The 15464-nt window shown below is 37.7% G+C and overlaps 1 protein-coding gene across 1 annotated transcript in view; it reads right to left on the bottom strand.

The window, feature by feature from the left end:
* The window catches only part of LOC126278948 (cGMP-dependent 3',5'-cyclic phosphodiesterase-like), a 231020-nt gene that overhangs the window by 48734 nt on the left and 166822 nt on the right, over nucleotides 1-15464 (bottom strand). Inside the window, exons 9-11 of the mRNA XM_049979225.1 lie at nucleotides 2676-2804; nucleotides 2447-2582; nucleotides 2174-2291 (exon numbers count right to left, since the gene is read on the bottom strand). Of these exons, the coding sequence (XP_049835182.1) occupies nucleotides 2174-2291; nucleotides 2447-2582; nucleotides 2676-2804 (383 nt within the window). The remainder of the gene's footprint in view (nucleotides 1-2173; nucleotides 2292-2446; nucleotides 2583-2675; nucleotides 2805-15464) is intronic.

The following is a 15464-nucleotide window of genomic DNA, read 5'->3' as shown; positions in this document are numbered from 1 at the left end:
TTTACATAAAACTTTCAACCAGCCACACCCATCTCCAAAAGGAGATAATTTGCCCAAATCTTATAGCAGCTCATTGCTCATTGGCAATTATGGGAAAGCCTTTCTATTGGAGGTCCAGCAATAGTATGGTATGCTGGCATGTAGGGCATGGACAGTGTTTTATATTCCTGTTGCATCATGAGGAGTCACTGCCTGATGTGAAGTGGTGGCTTAGCACCATGTCTAACGTCTGTAAACGAGAGGGTCTTGCAGATCCATACATTGTGTGCCAATAATCGAGCCAAGACCACATGAAGGCTCTGTAAAATGGTACATAATCTAAAACTCTGTTAACCATTTATTGCATTGCTTGATCCTGATGCCACTGCTAGTTTTATTAAGGACACAGCTTAAAACTTCCCATGCATACATACTGCACATGCATACATACTATAAAGAAAAGGCACTAGTTCAGCATATGGACTATTTAAACTGTGTGTTACATTACATACCTCGGTATCTTTTTAAAAACTGAACACAATTTATATATATTTGAATTTGATGTAAATGATATTACTATACATTAAAGGAAAACGAGAATATGTCACTGTGCTTCATTGTAGTGAATAATTAATGATATAAAAATATTACTTATTAGGATGGTGCTTAAGTTCTTAGTGTTTTTCCACAAGTTTAATAAACCCAACAGATACACATCAACAGAGACTTTAGTCATCAATAATATATTCTCCTTCACTATTTATAACAGTCTGCCAATGCTGGGGTAACTCTTTGATTCCTCAAGTGTAGAAACAATGTGATTTTCAGGCGAAGAACTCATCAAGCCATGTTTGGAGCACATTTTCGTCCAGAAAGGAAGTCCATTGAAGGTTGTTCAGTAGAGATAGTAAAATATGAACATCTGAGCACAAGATCAGGTGAATGAGGTGAGTGCAGAATGTCTTCCCAGCCCAACTCCTGTATAATGTCTTCTGTCAGCCTAGCAGAATGTGTGCGGGCATTATTGGGGAGCAGCATTACTTCACGCAGTCTTCCTGGTCATTCTTCTCGGACTGCAGGTGTCTCAGTTGATGACAATAAATGTCAGCAGTGATGGTTACGACTCAGAGAAGCAATTTGTGGTATACCACACTGTTGCTGTTCCATCAGATGCGTAACATTGTCTTTTGCAGATGTGTGCAAGTCTTTGTATGGGGAGTTGCTGCTTTGCCTGGACTCAATCATCCCTCTCTTTTCCTTAAGTTAGCAGGCAGACACCATTTCTCGTCACCAGTAATGATACAGGATAAGAATGTTCGGTGTTGATCATGAACCATTTGATGACAAGTAAAGAGTGGTGCAGATATGGCCACCCTCTCATTTTTGTGATTTTAGTTTAGAGCACACAGCACCCATACACCCAATTAGTGGATCTTCCCCCTGCATACAAATGTCACGAAATGGTGGAATGAACATAGTTTATTACAGTTGACAGTTATCAAGCACAGTATCATTCTGCATTAATGTGTTCAAATATCTTCATCCAGCCCCGAAGGTCTTCCTGGATGTGAAGAGTCACTGATGTCAAACTGATGCTCCTTAAAACGAGAAAACCATTTTCTTGCCATTCTCTGTCCAATGGAATTCTCCCCATACATGGTGCAAATGTTTCTGGTTGCCTCCATTGCTGTCACCCCTCTACTGAACTCAAACAGAAGAATATGTCGAAAATGTTCCAATTTCTCCATTTCTATTCAATTTTCTAGTACCCACAGCTCCACTCACTATCTCCAGATAAAAAATGACAATATATAAACTTAAACAGCACCAGTAACCCACGAATACAAAATGACAATCAATAAATAAACCCACAGAAATCACAATAGCAACAAGCAAAGAAAAAATGCTATGAACTTGTGCACCAACCTAATGCATTGAAAATAAAGACCACAAATATACTGACAGAGTTTCAAAACATTTAGTTACTTCTCCTGCACCACATTAACCTCTGCCTTTGAAAATTGACATTAACTGTGACTTCTGAGAATTTAAACTCATCCTATTGTATGTTTGCTAAAGGCTAATAGGACTCTTTTTTACGTATCTTGAAACTTTTACTTTCTTTTCAATCTCAACTTTCTCTTTTTTAAAGCAGGTGATATAAATACACATAATGTCTTCTTATATGTCTTACCTAATATTATGTCCCGTATAATGTCCAAACACGTAGTGTATTCATTCCTGTCAAGGCCATCTAGTATGTTACAGTCATCTGTATTTAGTATGCACAGAGTCTGTGCCAGATGGTGTCTCTAAACAAAAGGCACCAGGGAAACAAAATTAATGAAAGTAATAAGACTAAATCACCAAATGAGTACTTTAAGGAAAAAGGTAATAGTTTTCAATATAGCATCACTGTGACATACACTACATGGTAAGTCCAGTGGATGAAACTCTTAATTCTCACCTCCATAACAGATCCCTCAGAACTGTACAGACTTGCTAAGACTGTTCCAGACTCTGTCTGAAAGGAATTGTTTGTTCCGCGATGGTCCAAATCATGACACAAGCATGATATAATGAATGCTAGTCCTTCCAGTGCCCTAAGTGTTGAGGAAATGAAATAATTACACATGCAATGACAAAGTCTAAGATTCTTCACTACTTCAGGAAATCATAAAAATATAAGAACTTACGTTATATATGATTTATTTATTAGGTCAAGATTTTTAACCAAAAGGAAGGCAAAATGGGCCACAGAGAATGCATGCATCCAGTTGTGATACGGTGTGTCCCGATATCCTTTCTTCACGAGGAGAATAAATCTGAAGCACAAGAAAAGAAAAATTACATACAAACAACAGACTATTTTCATAATGGGAAACAGATGCATGGCTTTATATATGACCTCATAAGATACAATTCAGCTAGTGAGAAAAGTGACCAGACAAGATGCAGCAAGTATGATGGAGAGCAGGGGTAGCCAACATTTTTCCTTACCCCTCCCCTTTTTGTATCTCTGTTATCAGCAAAATTTTCTAGCTGTCCAGCAGTCCCACAGTAATTTCATAATATTGTTACTTTTATAAAATTTATAAAGCAGAGCAACTGCAAATAAAGGCATATAATAATAATCACTTACCAAATATTTTATGTCAGAATTTTATGACAATATTTTTAAAAGGTCCTACAACATACTATTCACCATGAATGGCCCTATAGTAAGCAGCAGGGACTACCACTGATTGAGAGGAACAAACAACAAAAATACTTTGGCTCTAGTAGACTGACACAGCAATGTAAGTATGCCAGAACAGTTTATGTGCCAACATACTCACAGCATGTTCAAATGCTGAAGGAATTTTGAGAAACATATTTGTATATTATTTAGCAGAGGTGAACTATGGTGGCAGTTTATGGCAGTGCTACTGATGGACTCCCATTGCACTTTTTCATTTGATTTGAAACAAAAAGATGTCGATCCAACAGCATACAATCAGCTGATTCTCACTACACTTTATAATAGGCCATCAACTGTAGTGTCTCTGTTTTATTTTGTGTATCCAAGATTCGTATCGATAGATAATATTAAATAGATGATATAACGTATGATGTGTGTTCTTTTGTTTCCCTCTTTATGAAGACAGAGACAAAACCAGAGAAATTAGTTCATGTTTATCAGCAGAAAGGAACAGACACTTTTCCCGCAAGCTCTGCTGTTAAATGATATTTGCCCTTACATGTGATGTACTTAGAGTTAAATAACATGGTGTCATTACTTTGAATAATTTCATGAAGAAGTGTATAAGGAGTTGCATACTTGAAGCAAGAGCTCTGCGCTCTAACATGAATAAATACTAACAAGGCAAATGAAATTCTACTTATGTGTCTTCTGTGTTTTATTAATCAAAACAGGCCTTTATATTCCCAGAACACTATCCACAGAGGACCAAAGTAAAAATAAATATTTTGCAACATTCTGTTGCCCATGAAATAGGCGATGTAGTCTGCAATTTAAAAACTTTGATATATTATTCAAGATAAAGGCATAAATACCCAATTAAAAATAAAACAAACTACTGATTAGGAGGAGATATTACAAAACCCAACAGATGACATTTTAGTGCACATCATGCAATGTTTCTCAACCCTGTCTTTTCTTAACATTTTCTCTATGTTTGAAAATGTACCACAACAAACAGCCCAGGAGTAAATAATCTGCTGCAGCACTGTAATATGAAAATATTGCAAGCAAAATCTGTTTTTATTAGTATCCATTAAAACACCATCACACATGAAGGTAAACATCCACAAATACTCCTAATCTACCACTGCTTATTTGGAAGAAGAAGAAGAAGAAGAAGAAGGGGAGAGAGAGAGAGAGAGAGAGAGAGAGAGAGAGAGAAGAAAAAACTATGGAAATATTGAGAACTACAGGCATAACAATATGTGTGAAATACAATGCCACATGAATAACCTAGAGAAGCCATTTCTACATTTGTATTACCATTATCTCTACTGTCCTTTCATCTTGTTATTCCTCATCACAAGAGAGAAAGGAGAACAGCAAATGGATTAGGGAACATTCTGCACTGGGAATGTAACTACAATTTTAATGAAAATGAAATGGAAGTGGGCAAGACTTGGTCTGGTTGGATGGTAGATGGACCAGGAACATTCTTTGTTGTGTTCCAAGAGAAAACTGAGGTGCTGACCTCATGGAGGATGGGGATGTGATCACAAAAGGTTCATGTTGTCACTCATATTTCCTGCTAAACTAGGTGAGTGAAGGAAACTGTGCCTGCAGGATACAATGGCTAAAAAGTATTATGTTCCATTTCTATGAATCCAGGTACAAAAGAAATAACTCCATATTTTATCACCTGATGAGAAAATAAAGGATGATCCACATAATCAAGTGCACTTTATTTATATAAACTTTTTATGTAAAAATGAAATATTAACACAAAGTTTTCATTTAGCCCTGTGAACTCTTCAACTCAACTAATTAAATTAATTTTCTGTCAATGTTCTCCTCCAGATGAACTGAATGTATTTCAAAAAATTACGCCTACTGAGAAGGCTTACAACTCCTTTTTATACATTTTCTTCTTAAAAGCTCATAGATAACACTGGCAAGTTCAATAAATTAGCTGATTTACTTCGTTAAACTCCCTTCAATCTTTCGCCCAAAAGTAAGAGGGAACCAAATAGATGCTGCACTATTAACGAAGTAAGAGTTTAGTTGCTTAAATAGAATATTATGGCTCACAATATACCACTCAGTTGTTATAAGAATGAAGACATAAATTAATGCATTCCGCTATCCTCCATCCACTGGGTGAAAGAGGCATGGTAATTAACTCTGATCCTGTTATCAAACAGCTAAAAAGCTAACTGCCATTGTGGTTAATCTTTAGCACTGTAACTTTTGCTACATTAATTAGTTATTTACAAAAGTAATAATTAGCACATTCTTTCTAACAATGAAAAGTTCTTCAAATTATTGTTGATTTTTTCCTCTTTCACACAGCCCTTTCATTAGAATAAAATACATTACTTTACAAATTAATTCCTATAGCTTGGAAATGACTTGCTTCCAGAGATGCCACTTCGTAACTACTTATTGATGATTCAATGCTCCTGCTATTTTCAGTGAGTGGGCATCTATAGTTCTAACTTATTTACAAAATTACGCTAGTTAGAAACACCATATTATACCTGTGTAGTAGTTAATGGCCAAATACCGGTACTAAATAATAAATGTAGTATGTTGATAATTATTACTCTCAGATCATCTAGAAAAAACTGAATAAAACACAATTTTTGTGCCCTTCATGTTTCACCTTTATTCTTTGCTAGGCTTTTCAGTAATCTGGAATATGTACATATTTTTGTTTGTACTATTTACTTTACTTTTAGGATGTTGTAAACATAGCTTATAAACAACATCCTCATTGTAAACTAAATAGTATAAACAAAAATATGTACATATTCCAGGGCACAGAAGATGCCTTGAAATGAATAAAGGTGAAATGTGCATGGCACAAAAATTGTGTTTTATTCAGTTGTGATTAGATGATCCCAAAGTAATGATTATCAGCATTCTGTAATTGTATATGCAATTTAGGACAGCAGGACTACAAAAGTGAATATGTTACCAAATAATGATGTCACACAACAGTGCATAACATAAAGAATGGAAAATCCAGGATGGAATAATGACAATGTTATAAATAGTATAGACTGCTACTCACCATATAGCAGAGACACTGAGTTGCCGGCAGGTGTAACAAAACAACCATCAAACAAGTAAGCTTTTGGCCAAAAAGACTTTCATTAGAACTAGACAACACACGCATGCAAGCTTTTGGCCAAAAAGGCTTTCATTAGAACCAGACAACACACGCACGCACACAAGCATAAACCGCACACGCCCCTCCCCCCCCCCCCCCCCCCCCCCCCCACACACACACAGACGCATGCACGCATTCATTCATTCATTCATTCAAATGCAGCTCACACAGAAATAATCACACTCATGTGTGTGTGAGTTGCGTTTGTGTGAGTGTATGGTTTGTTATCTAATTCTGATGATGGCCATTTTGGTCAAAAGCTTGTGCCTACCAGCGACTCATCATCTCCAGTATATGGTGAGTAGCAATTTACCAGCATATAATATTTATAAATATAGTACAACAGATGAGAACATTTGACATTACTTATACTAATAAATAACATACAAAATCACAAAACAGAAGTCATCTATCTCAATATTTACTATATTTTCAATAGCAAAGTGTTACAACTGTCATAAAAGAAAACTGGCAACAACTGCTGCTACGTACTTAGAAATATCTTTCAAGCAGAATAGGAAGTAAATCTCCACTTAAGGCATATGTCATTAACACAGAATTTCTTTTAAAAAATGTTGTCAATCCACATAAAATGTTATATTTCTTAATGATATACGAGTTCTTTCAAAAAATTCCAGAACTTTGTTCACAAAATTTTTCTATGCTTACTCCTTACTTATTGTGCACTGTCGCTTTTGAAATACTCCCCTCCACAATTGATACACTGCTCCCAATGCTGCTTCCACTTTCGGAAGCAGTCTGGGTACACCTCTTGCAGGATTGTGCAAAGCGGCGTCTGGAAATTTTTCTTCATCTCATTTATTGTTTCAAATCTTCATCATTTCAATAGGGTTTTCAACTTTGGAAATTAAAAAAAGTCCATAGGGGCAATGTCTGGAGAATATGAAGGATGAGGCAGCAGAAGTGATTTCATTTTTTGTGCAATATACATGCACCGACAGGGATGAATGTACGGGTGCGTTATTGTGATGCAAGAGCCATAAATTGTCTCGCTATATTTCAAGCCATTTCCTTCTCACATTTTCTCACAGGCTTCACAACACATCCCGGTAGTATCATTGATGAACAGTTTGTCGCATTTTCTCGCACGCTTCGCAACACTTCCCGCTAGTATCATTGATGAACAGTTTGTCCCTGTGGCACAAATTCATGATGAACCAATCCTTCAAAGTAAAAGAAAACTATCAGCATGACTTTGACATTTGACCTGACTTGATGAAGCTTTTTTGGTCTTGGAGAACCTTTCACAACCCATTGTGAAGATTGAAGCTCAGATCTCAACATCATAACCATAGACCTATATCTCACTATCAGTTATGATTCTCTTAAGTAACATCTCATTCTCATTTGCATGATCGAAAAGCTCTTCACAGATTGCGAAGCAAATGTCTTTCTTGCCTTGACTCATGAGCTGTGGGATGAAGATTGCAAACTTTATGAAAAATTGAAGGCGCTAAATATTTAATTCAGAAAGAGGAAAATTCATATGTTGTGTTACTTTGATATAAAAATATTAAATATGTGACTCCATTACGCTACCTCTATTAGTTTTCAAGTTAACAAACTGCCTATTGGCTTCTGTCTCCGGTTCTTTGGACGACGTTCGTCTGATGATTTTACTGACATTTCGTCAGCACGAGTGAGTGACATTGTCAAAGCTTCACCTCCATTGCTGGTGGTGAACTGGAGCCGAGCTCACTGCCACAGACTATATGTGCCTGGCACGGCAACATCCAAGTGCTTCTCTGTGGTCATTTCCGGTACGTTTCTTCTCTTGCTACCTGCAATGGTCGTTCATGCAGCACAGAAAGCCAGGATCCATTTACCTTAAGGCTTTCTTCTTTCTTGTTGAAGCTATTCCCATGTTTTTGTATTTGTATCACCTCCATTATGACAGCTGCCACCCATTCCATATCAAACGGTCCCTTACCTACAGCCTAGGCCTTCGTGGCAAACGAATCTGCTTCAGTCCTGAATCCCTGGACCATTACACCAACAACCTGAAAACAACTTTCGCATCCCACAAATACCCTCCCGACCTGGTACAGAAGCAGATAACCAGAGCCACTTCCTCATCCCCTCAAAACCAGAACCTCTCACAGAAGAACCCCAAAAGTGCCCCACATGTGACAGGATACTTCCCGGGACTGGATCAGACTCTGAATATGGCTCTCCAGCAGGGATACGACTTCCTAAAATCCTGCCCCGAAATGAGATCCATCCTTCATGAAATCCTCCCCACTCCAACAAGAGTGTCTTTCCGCCGTCCACCTAACCTTCGTAACCTCTTGGTTCATCCCTATGAAATCCCCAAACCACCTTCCCTACCCTCTGTCTCCTACCCTTGCAACCAGCCCCGGTGTAAAACCTGTCCTATGCACCCTCCCACCACCACCTACTCCAGTCCTGTAACCCGGAAGATGTACATGATCAAAGGCAGAGTCACGTGTTAAAGCACCCACGTGATTTACCAACTGACCTGCCTACACTGTGACGCTTTCTATGTGGGAATGACCAGCAACAAACTGTCCATTCACATGAATGGACACAGGCAGACAGTGTTTGTTGGTAATGAGGATCACCCTGTGGCTAAACATGCCTTGGTGCACGGCCAGCACATCTTGGCACAGTGTTACACCGTCCGAGTTATCTGGATACTTCCCACCAACACCAACCTATCCGAACTCCGGAGATGGGAACTTGCCCTTCAATATATCCTCTCTTCTCGTTATCCACCAGGCCTCAATCTCCGCTAATTTCAAGTTGCCGCCACTCATACCTCACCTGTCATTCAACATCATCTTTGCCTCCACACTTCCGCTTTGACTTACATCTCTGCCCATACTCTTTTCCTTTAAATACGTCTGCTTGTGTGTGTGTGTGTGTGTTTGTGTTTGTGTGTGTGCGCGCGCGCGCGCGCGAGTGTATACCTGTCCTTTTTCCCCCCTAAGGTGGTCTTTCCGCTCCCGGGATTGGAATGACTCCTTACCCTCTCCCTTAAAACCCACATCCTTTCATCTTTCCTTTTCTTTCCCTCTTTCCTGACGAAGCAGCCGCCGGTTGTGAAAGCTCGAAATTCTGTGTGTGTGTGTGTGTTTTATTCATTGTGCCTATCTACCGGTGCTTTCCCACTTGGTAAGTCTTGGAATCTTTGTTTTTAATATATTTTTCCCATGTGGAAGTTTCTTTCTATTTTATTTACTACATATTGTGCATGTTAACCTTTACTGAATATCTAAATCAGTCAAAACTCTAAACTCTTATTTATAGTGAAAGTTTCCTGATCCTGCTGATTAAGTAGCAAGTAGGAACATTTTCTTTCAGTGAGTACAATCAGTAGTGTGGACATGCAGACTGGAAATATGGCCAGTATGTTCACCATTGCTTTCTACCTGACCCAGAAAGGGTTTTCAGCTCTTGTAAACAGCGACAATAATTACCCGCTGCCCCCCGTATGGTGCATTGGGTGGGAAACTGAACAATGAAAGTGATCGATACAACAAGGAGAACTTAGTAGGCACAAACAGGATACCATAGTAAAATATGCCAAAACTGGTGTGAGAATAGTGTTAAAATTTCCTCATGAGTGTGGAAGCTAAATTGTAAATGTTAGCCCCAGTAACCCCGAACATGACAGAAGGATATAAGACGACGACACTACATTGAGGCTACTACCGACACTGAGGTTTGATGAAGATAGTACATCATCAAGGAGCTGCATGGACTTGCAAGCTACCTGCAATTTACTGTGCATGCTCACTGCCCAGCCCCTCCCTCCCAGAGCTACTGGAGTAGGTGATACCTGCTGCCATCCTCAGAGCCATAGCTGTCGCTGCTTGCAATATGTTGGAACACATCTCATCTCATGTGCTGGTACAACATGTCAGTATCACTCATTGAGATCAAGCAATTAAGTCAAGAATATTTGAAGTATTTGTTAATTGCATTTAACAGGCTATTAAAAATGGAATATAATAATAAGGATAATGGGTGCCAGTTAAGATGGAACCAGTCTTTGATGATGAAGTCTCAGAATTAGAGATTGAAATTAACTATGATGGTTCCAACGGCAAAATTCTGATGATGAGGTAACTGAAGTTCAGGTTAAAAAAGAAAAAGTAGAAATAATAAAGTTATCAGATAACGAAACCGACATCAATATTTCTGAAATTCGGCCAAGTCAGGGAATGCAAGAAACACATTTAGAACCAGATGAAAGCCAAGCACTTAGGCAGAGGCACCAAACTGGATGCAATTACTGTTTTCTGAACTTGAATAACATCATAAAGAACTGAACACTAAGATGGGGTCCAATAGTAAACAGTTAAGTAGTGAAATTGAGTCTAGTAACAAAGAATTAAACAGGAAGATTAAATCTAGTATTGAAGAGCTAAAGGATAATAGTAAAGAATTAAAGGATGAAATGACTTAAAAACTGGATAGCTTACATTATAAAATTGTTTCTAACTCCCAACATCTGCCAAGTCAAAGTAGGGCAACTGCTACTAAATTGCATAGTTTTTCCAAACCAAGATTGGTGAAGTTCGGAATAATTTCAAAAACGCAGATGATTTTATGGAAGGGAGGAGGTTGTCCGAAAGAATAGGCAACAAATCCAAACATTGCTCTAATCAATCTGAAGAAGTAACTACTAAAGTAAATGCTTGCCAAAAGGATATTAAAAAAGTAAAATCTGTTTGTGTTAACTCATATGAAGATGTTGATAAAAAGTTTTCTGAAAGAGTGGAAACAGTGCAACTATAAGAATAAGAACTAAATACTAGTATTACTAACATAGAAAATAGAGTAACCTCTGGTAGCTCTTGCAATACTACTGTACAGCACGTTGCTTCAGTTGATGCCACTTTCATTGGATGTTGTCAATTTTTAGGTTTTGATCCAGACAAACAAATTCACCCATTAGAGTTCTGGAATGATTTTGAAGATGTTTTGCCAAATGCATTGTTAGAATGTGAAAAAATTTATTTCATAAGAAGCCATTTGTCAGGTGATGCTTTGCAATGGTCAGGTGACGAATTGGTTAGATGCAGACTTCTTTCTGAATTTAAAACTGCATTTCTAATAAGATGTTTTGAGAGAGTTTTGGAGTGATAAAAAGTTTATTCTTGGTCGTGAATCAGTTAAAGAGTTTTCTAGAAGGTGGTTTTCACGGCTGTCACATCTGACAGAAAAGATGAAACTGGAAGTGATTTTCATGAGACTAGAAGGTAAGCTGCCTTGGCATTGGCAGAAAACAATCATTTCTGCACCAAGAGAGAATGTGGATAGGTTCATTGAGTATTTGGAGTGAGTGGAAAGAGTAGCTGCTGTTGAGGAGCAGATGCAAAATAATAATAGGTTTTCTAACAATCATGTAAACAACCAAAAAATGACTGTGGGAATGTGAATGTCAGAAGTATGAAGGCTGAGAATACAAGATCTAAATACAGTGCTCAATGCCATGGTAGAAGAGACAGACAGTCACTGCTTTCGCAATAATTATGACGACAAAGCAGAAATGTAAATAATGTACTGCTGAGAGACGAATAAGAGGACAATGCTACCCTACCTGATTTTGGATCGACTAATCACAATAGGCTAGTTGTCAGAAACTAAGCCCCATCCAAGAGGAAACATACACTCCCCAAGTGGAAGCAGTAACACAGCCAGTAACAAAAACACAGACCACAATCAGTCAGTACACGCAAACTGATAGCTGAGATGATGAAATAGGAAGAGACAGTACCAGTGATGTGCTAAACTACTATTATTATATAGTTGGCAGCATTCTGGATACATTAGAAAAATGGGACAAGAAGGAAAAAGAAAATGCTACAGATAATAGAGAGGAACCAATTAATGGGTTTGAATCAGATAAGGACAAAGATGAAGTAAAGGCTTTCATCTTCCATAAAAATGGCAATCTGAAGGTACAGGAAGCAGGGTCAGTTCTGCACGATTCTGAAGAGGAGGCATTGTTGGATGAAGGGGGTAGCAATAATAATGAGGTCTAGAAACCTGTCAGCTGTATGACTTGACATAAAATGTAAAAGCAGAAGGCCTGTTATAGATGGCATGTGCACGGACGCAGTTGCTCAGACATAGAGAGTTGTGTAGCTGATGTGCAGCAAATGAAAGTAGAGGAAGTCGTCAAGTGCTTTGATTTAAAATTAGTGGAAAGGTTGGCAAAGGCAACTGAGAAGGTAGAGATTGATGACCCCATGAATCTGAGTGTAAATGTACTTGCAACTGAACAAAATTACTTTACCTCGAAACAGACTGAAAAGGATTTATTAGGAGACAATTATGAAAAACCTGTTTAGAATAGAATAACTCACCATATTGTATAAACTAACATCTCAGGAGTAACAGAGTGTTGTCTTCTAGATAGTGGCAGTGATGCAAGTGCTTTGTCCCAAGCATTCTTTTATTCTATTCCTAACAAGAATGAGCTAACTGCATGAAAGTAAGTGATTGAAGATGCAACTGGAAAAGTTTCTACACCAGTACAGCACAAAGCTTTGATACCAATTGATAAAGGTAACATAATAATAGATTATCCCTGCTTAATCGTGCTCGGTTTAAGTATTGAAATATTAACTGGCACAGGTCTTTTAGCGAAATATCAGGGAAAGATTGACTTTGATCAGAGCCACTTAGTATTAACTTCACCTTATTCTCAAGTGATTACAGGGCCATTCATCGGGAAGTATGTGGTAAGTAATAATGAAGCTTGGGAACTGCCTATTAGAGTAATGAGAAATAAGGGCTAGTTGCAGAAACATTATGAATTCCGGAATAACAAGCAAGGTACTAATGTGGAAGAGAATTATATCTTGGCAGAAATAGAGGCTAAGTACAGTCAATAGATCAAATTTCTGATAAAAGAGCCTTGGACAAAAAACAAGGCATGATGCAAAAACTTCTCCACTGGTTTCAACATTGGTGAACTAGTGTTAGCCAAAACTAAAGAAAAATCTAAGAGAATTTCAGTGGAAACAAAGAATTTTATGCATGTTTATCAAGGGCCATTCCGGATAATAAGTAACCTGATGTGAATGCATATCGCTTGAAATTGTTGTGACAGTGCCACGACATTTAACAGTGTCGCCACGACAGTACGCGCAAACGGCGATAGAGGCGCTCCGCAACTTGGCTGAGTGCGGGAGGAGCGCCACCTAGCTATGAACGGCACCCGCTGCAGGTCACGGCACGGCAGTCGAATAAGAGATACTGAGTTGTTATCATGTAACCAGCTATTGTTTCTAAGTGAGTGTGTTTGAAAGTCCACGCAATTATTGGTGATTAAAGGTTATAACAGAAATACCTGGAAAGTAAGAAAGAAACAGGTCTATGAAACATTTTAGACCTGGAGCCTTTCAAAATTCAGTGATTAAATTCTGTAGGTAGCCTGCCACTCTTTGGCGAATCCACAGTTTGGTATACTGTGTGGTCCCAGCTAGAAGAAACTTTATTTCCCTCTCAAGTTTCATTCTCTTCTTCTGTACTTCCTTTAGTAAGTAAGGAATATATGCCTTAATGTCATACATATGCATTATGTTTGCAATGTATTCCTACTAAGTAAGAATGGTCCCAAAAATAATGACTTACAAGAAAATACGAGAGGTACTTTGCAGTAGCAAATTCTAAATGTTAAAATAACAGTGGTAACTTTAGAGCACCAATGATAGAAACATAATGGCTAAAGTAAATAAATAATTAACAAAATCTACAAAATAGATTAGTGACAGTAAACTACAGATACTCTGCATTAAGAGAAGTAATTGAAACTGAAATTCCTAAAATCTGAAACAAGAATATTTACAAAAAAGGTTCAAAGAGCTCTGAGCACTGTGGGACTTAGCATCTGAGGCCACCAGTCCCCTAGAACTTAGAACTACTTAAACCTACCTAACCTAAGGACATCACACACATCCATGCCCGAGGCAGGATTCAAACCTGCAACCGTAGCAGTTACACGGTTCCAGTCTGAAGCACCTAGAACTGCTCAGGCACACCGGCCAGCAAGAAACTTTACATAAATTAATAACTTGCAGTTGGAAGTAAGATTGTCTGTAGGTAGGAGAAGGTACGAATAACAAAATGGTGCTACTAGAGGCAAGCCATAGCATTTTGATATTAAATAAAGAAGATGTGTGGAACTTGTGTGAGGATCACGCCAAGAATGTGAGTAAATAATGAGGTTAGTAGGCCAATAAAGATAAAAGGGAGGAAAAAGTGTCGAAATATATAGAAAAGTGAAAAATATGGATAAATGAAAATAGGGAGAAACAGGAGAAATGAAGTCAGTAAGCTGACATATATAGTAAAATAGTGGAAAATTTATGGGTAATTCTGTCATGTCTCATATAAAGGCTGAAAATGCATAATCATGCTTAAGGCAGATGGTCATTTAATAGACAAATATTGACATATACATACAACAATATAGGTAAACGAAAGTGTTAAGAAATGCAGATTGTAGATTATTGGTATGTTACAATAAAAACAGCTTTTTGATTATGTGTGTGACAAAGCAAAGTAACTGTTGTCAAACAAATTATTTCCTTAGTATATTAAATTGTACAATAATTGAGCCATACCAAGATAGAACTTACAATGGTTACTTGATTTTCCAAGTAAAGCAACATCTGAGGTAATGAAATAAATTGCAAACTAGCCCATTAATGCTTATTAATTAAGCAAAATGTCAACTTTTGTGAAGTAACATATTGCCAATAGTCATTATGAAAAAGTTAATAATAGCTTTCTAAACAATAAAATTTTAAAGAGAAAAATTCTTTCTGATAACTTCTCAATTGTTTACTTAAATTATAGAAGGAAAATAGAATACAAAATGTATTTTGTTCTCCCTTAGATGTAAGATGAGAACAAAAGCTTGGGCTATGTTATCTCTTTCTCAGGGATGTGGAGGCATCATAAAAGGCGGCCTACAATCTGTATTGGAGAAGGAACCAAAAACGACACGTGCAACAGTGACTCCTCACCTTTTCCCTTTTGTAACAGAGTATAGTGAACAATGCTATACATAGTTACTTCCCACCCTCTATCTTAAATATTTTAGTGAAAGCAGTTTGTAAGGACACA

The sequence above is a fragment of the Schistocerca gregaria genome, chromosome 6 (assembly GCF_023897955.1).
Source record: "Schistocerca gregaria isolate iqSchGreg1 chromosome 6, iqSchGreg1.2, whole genome shotgun sequence".
Lineage (NCBI taxonomy): Eukaryota > Metazoa > Arthropoda > Insecta > Orthoptera > Acrididae > Schistocerca > Schistocerca gregaria.
Note: the sequence above shows the minus strand (reverse complement) of the source record. Positions and strands in the feature narration are given on the sequence as shown.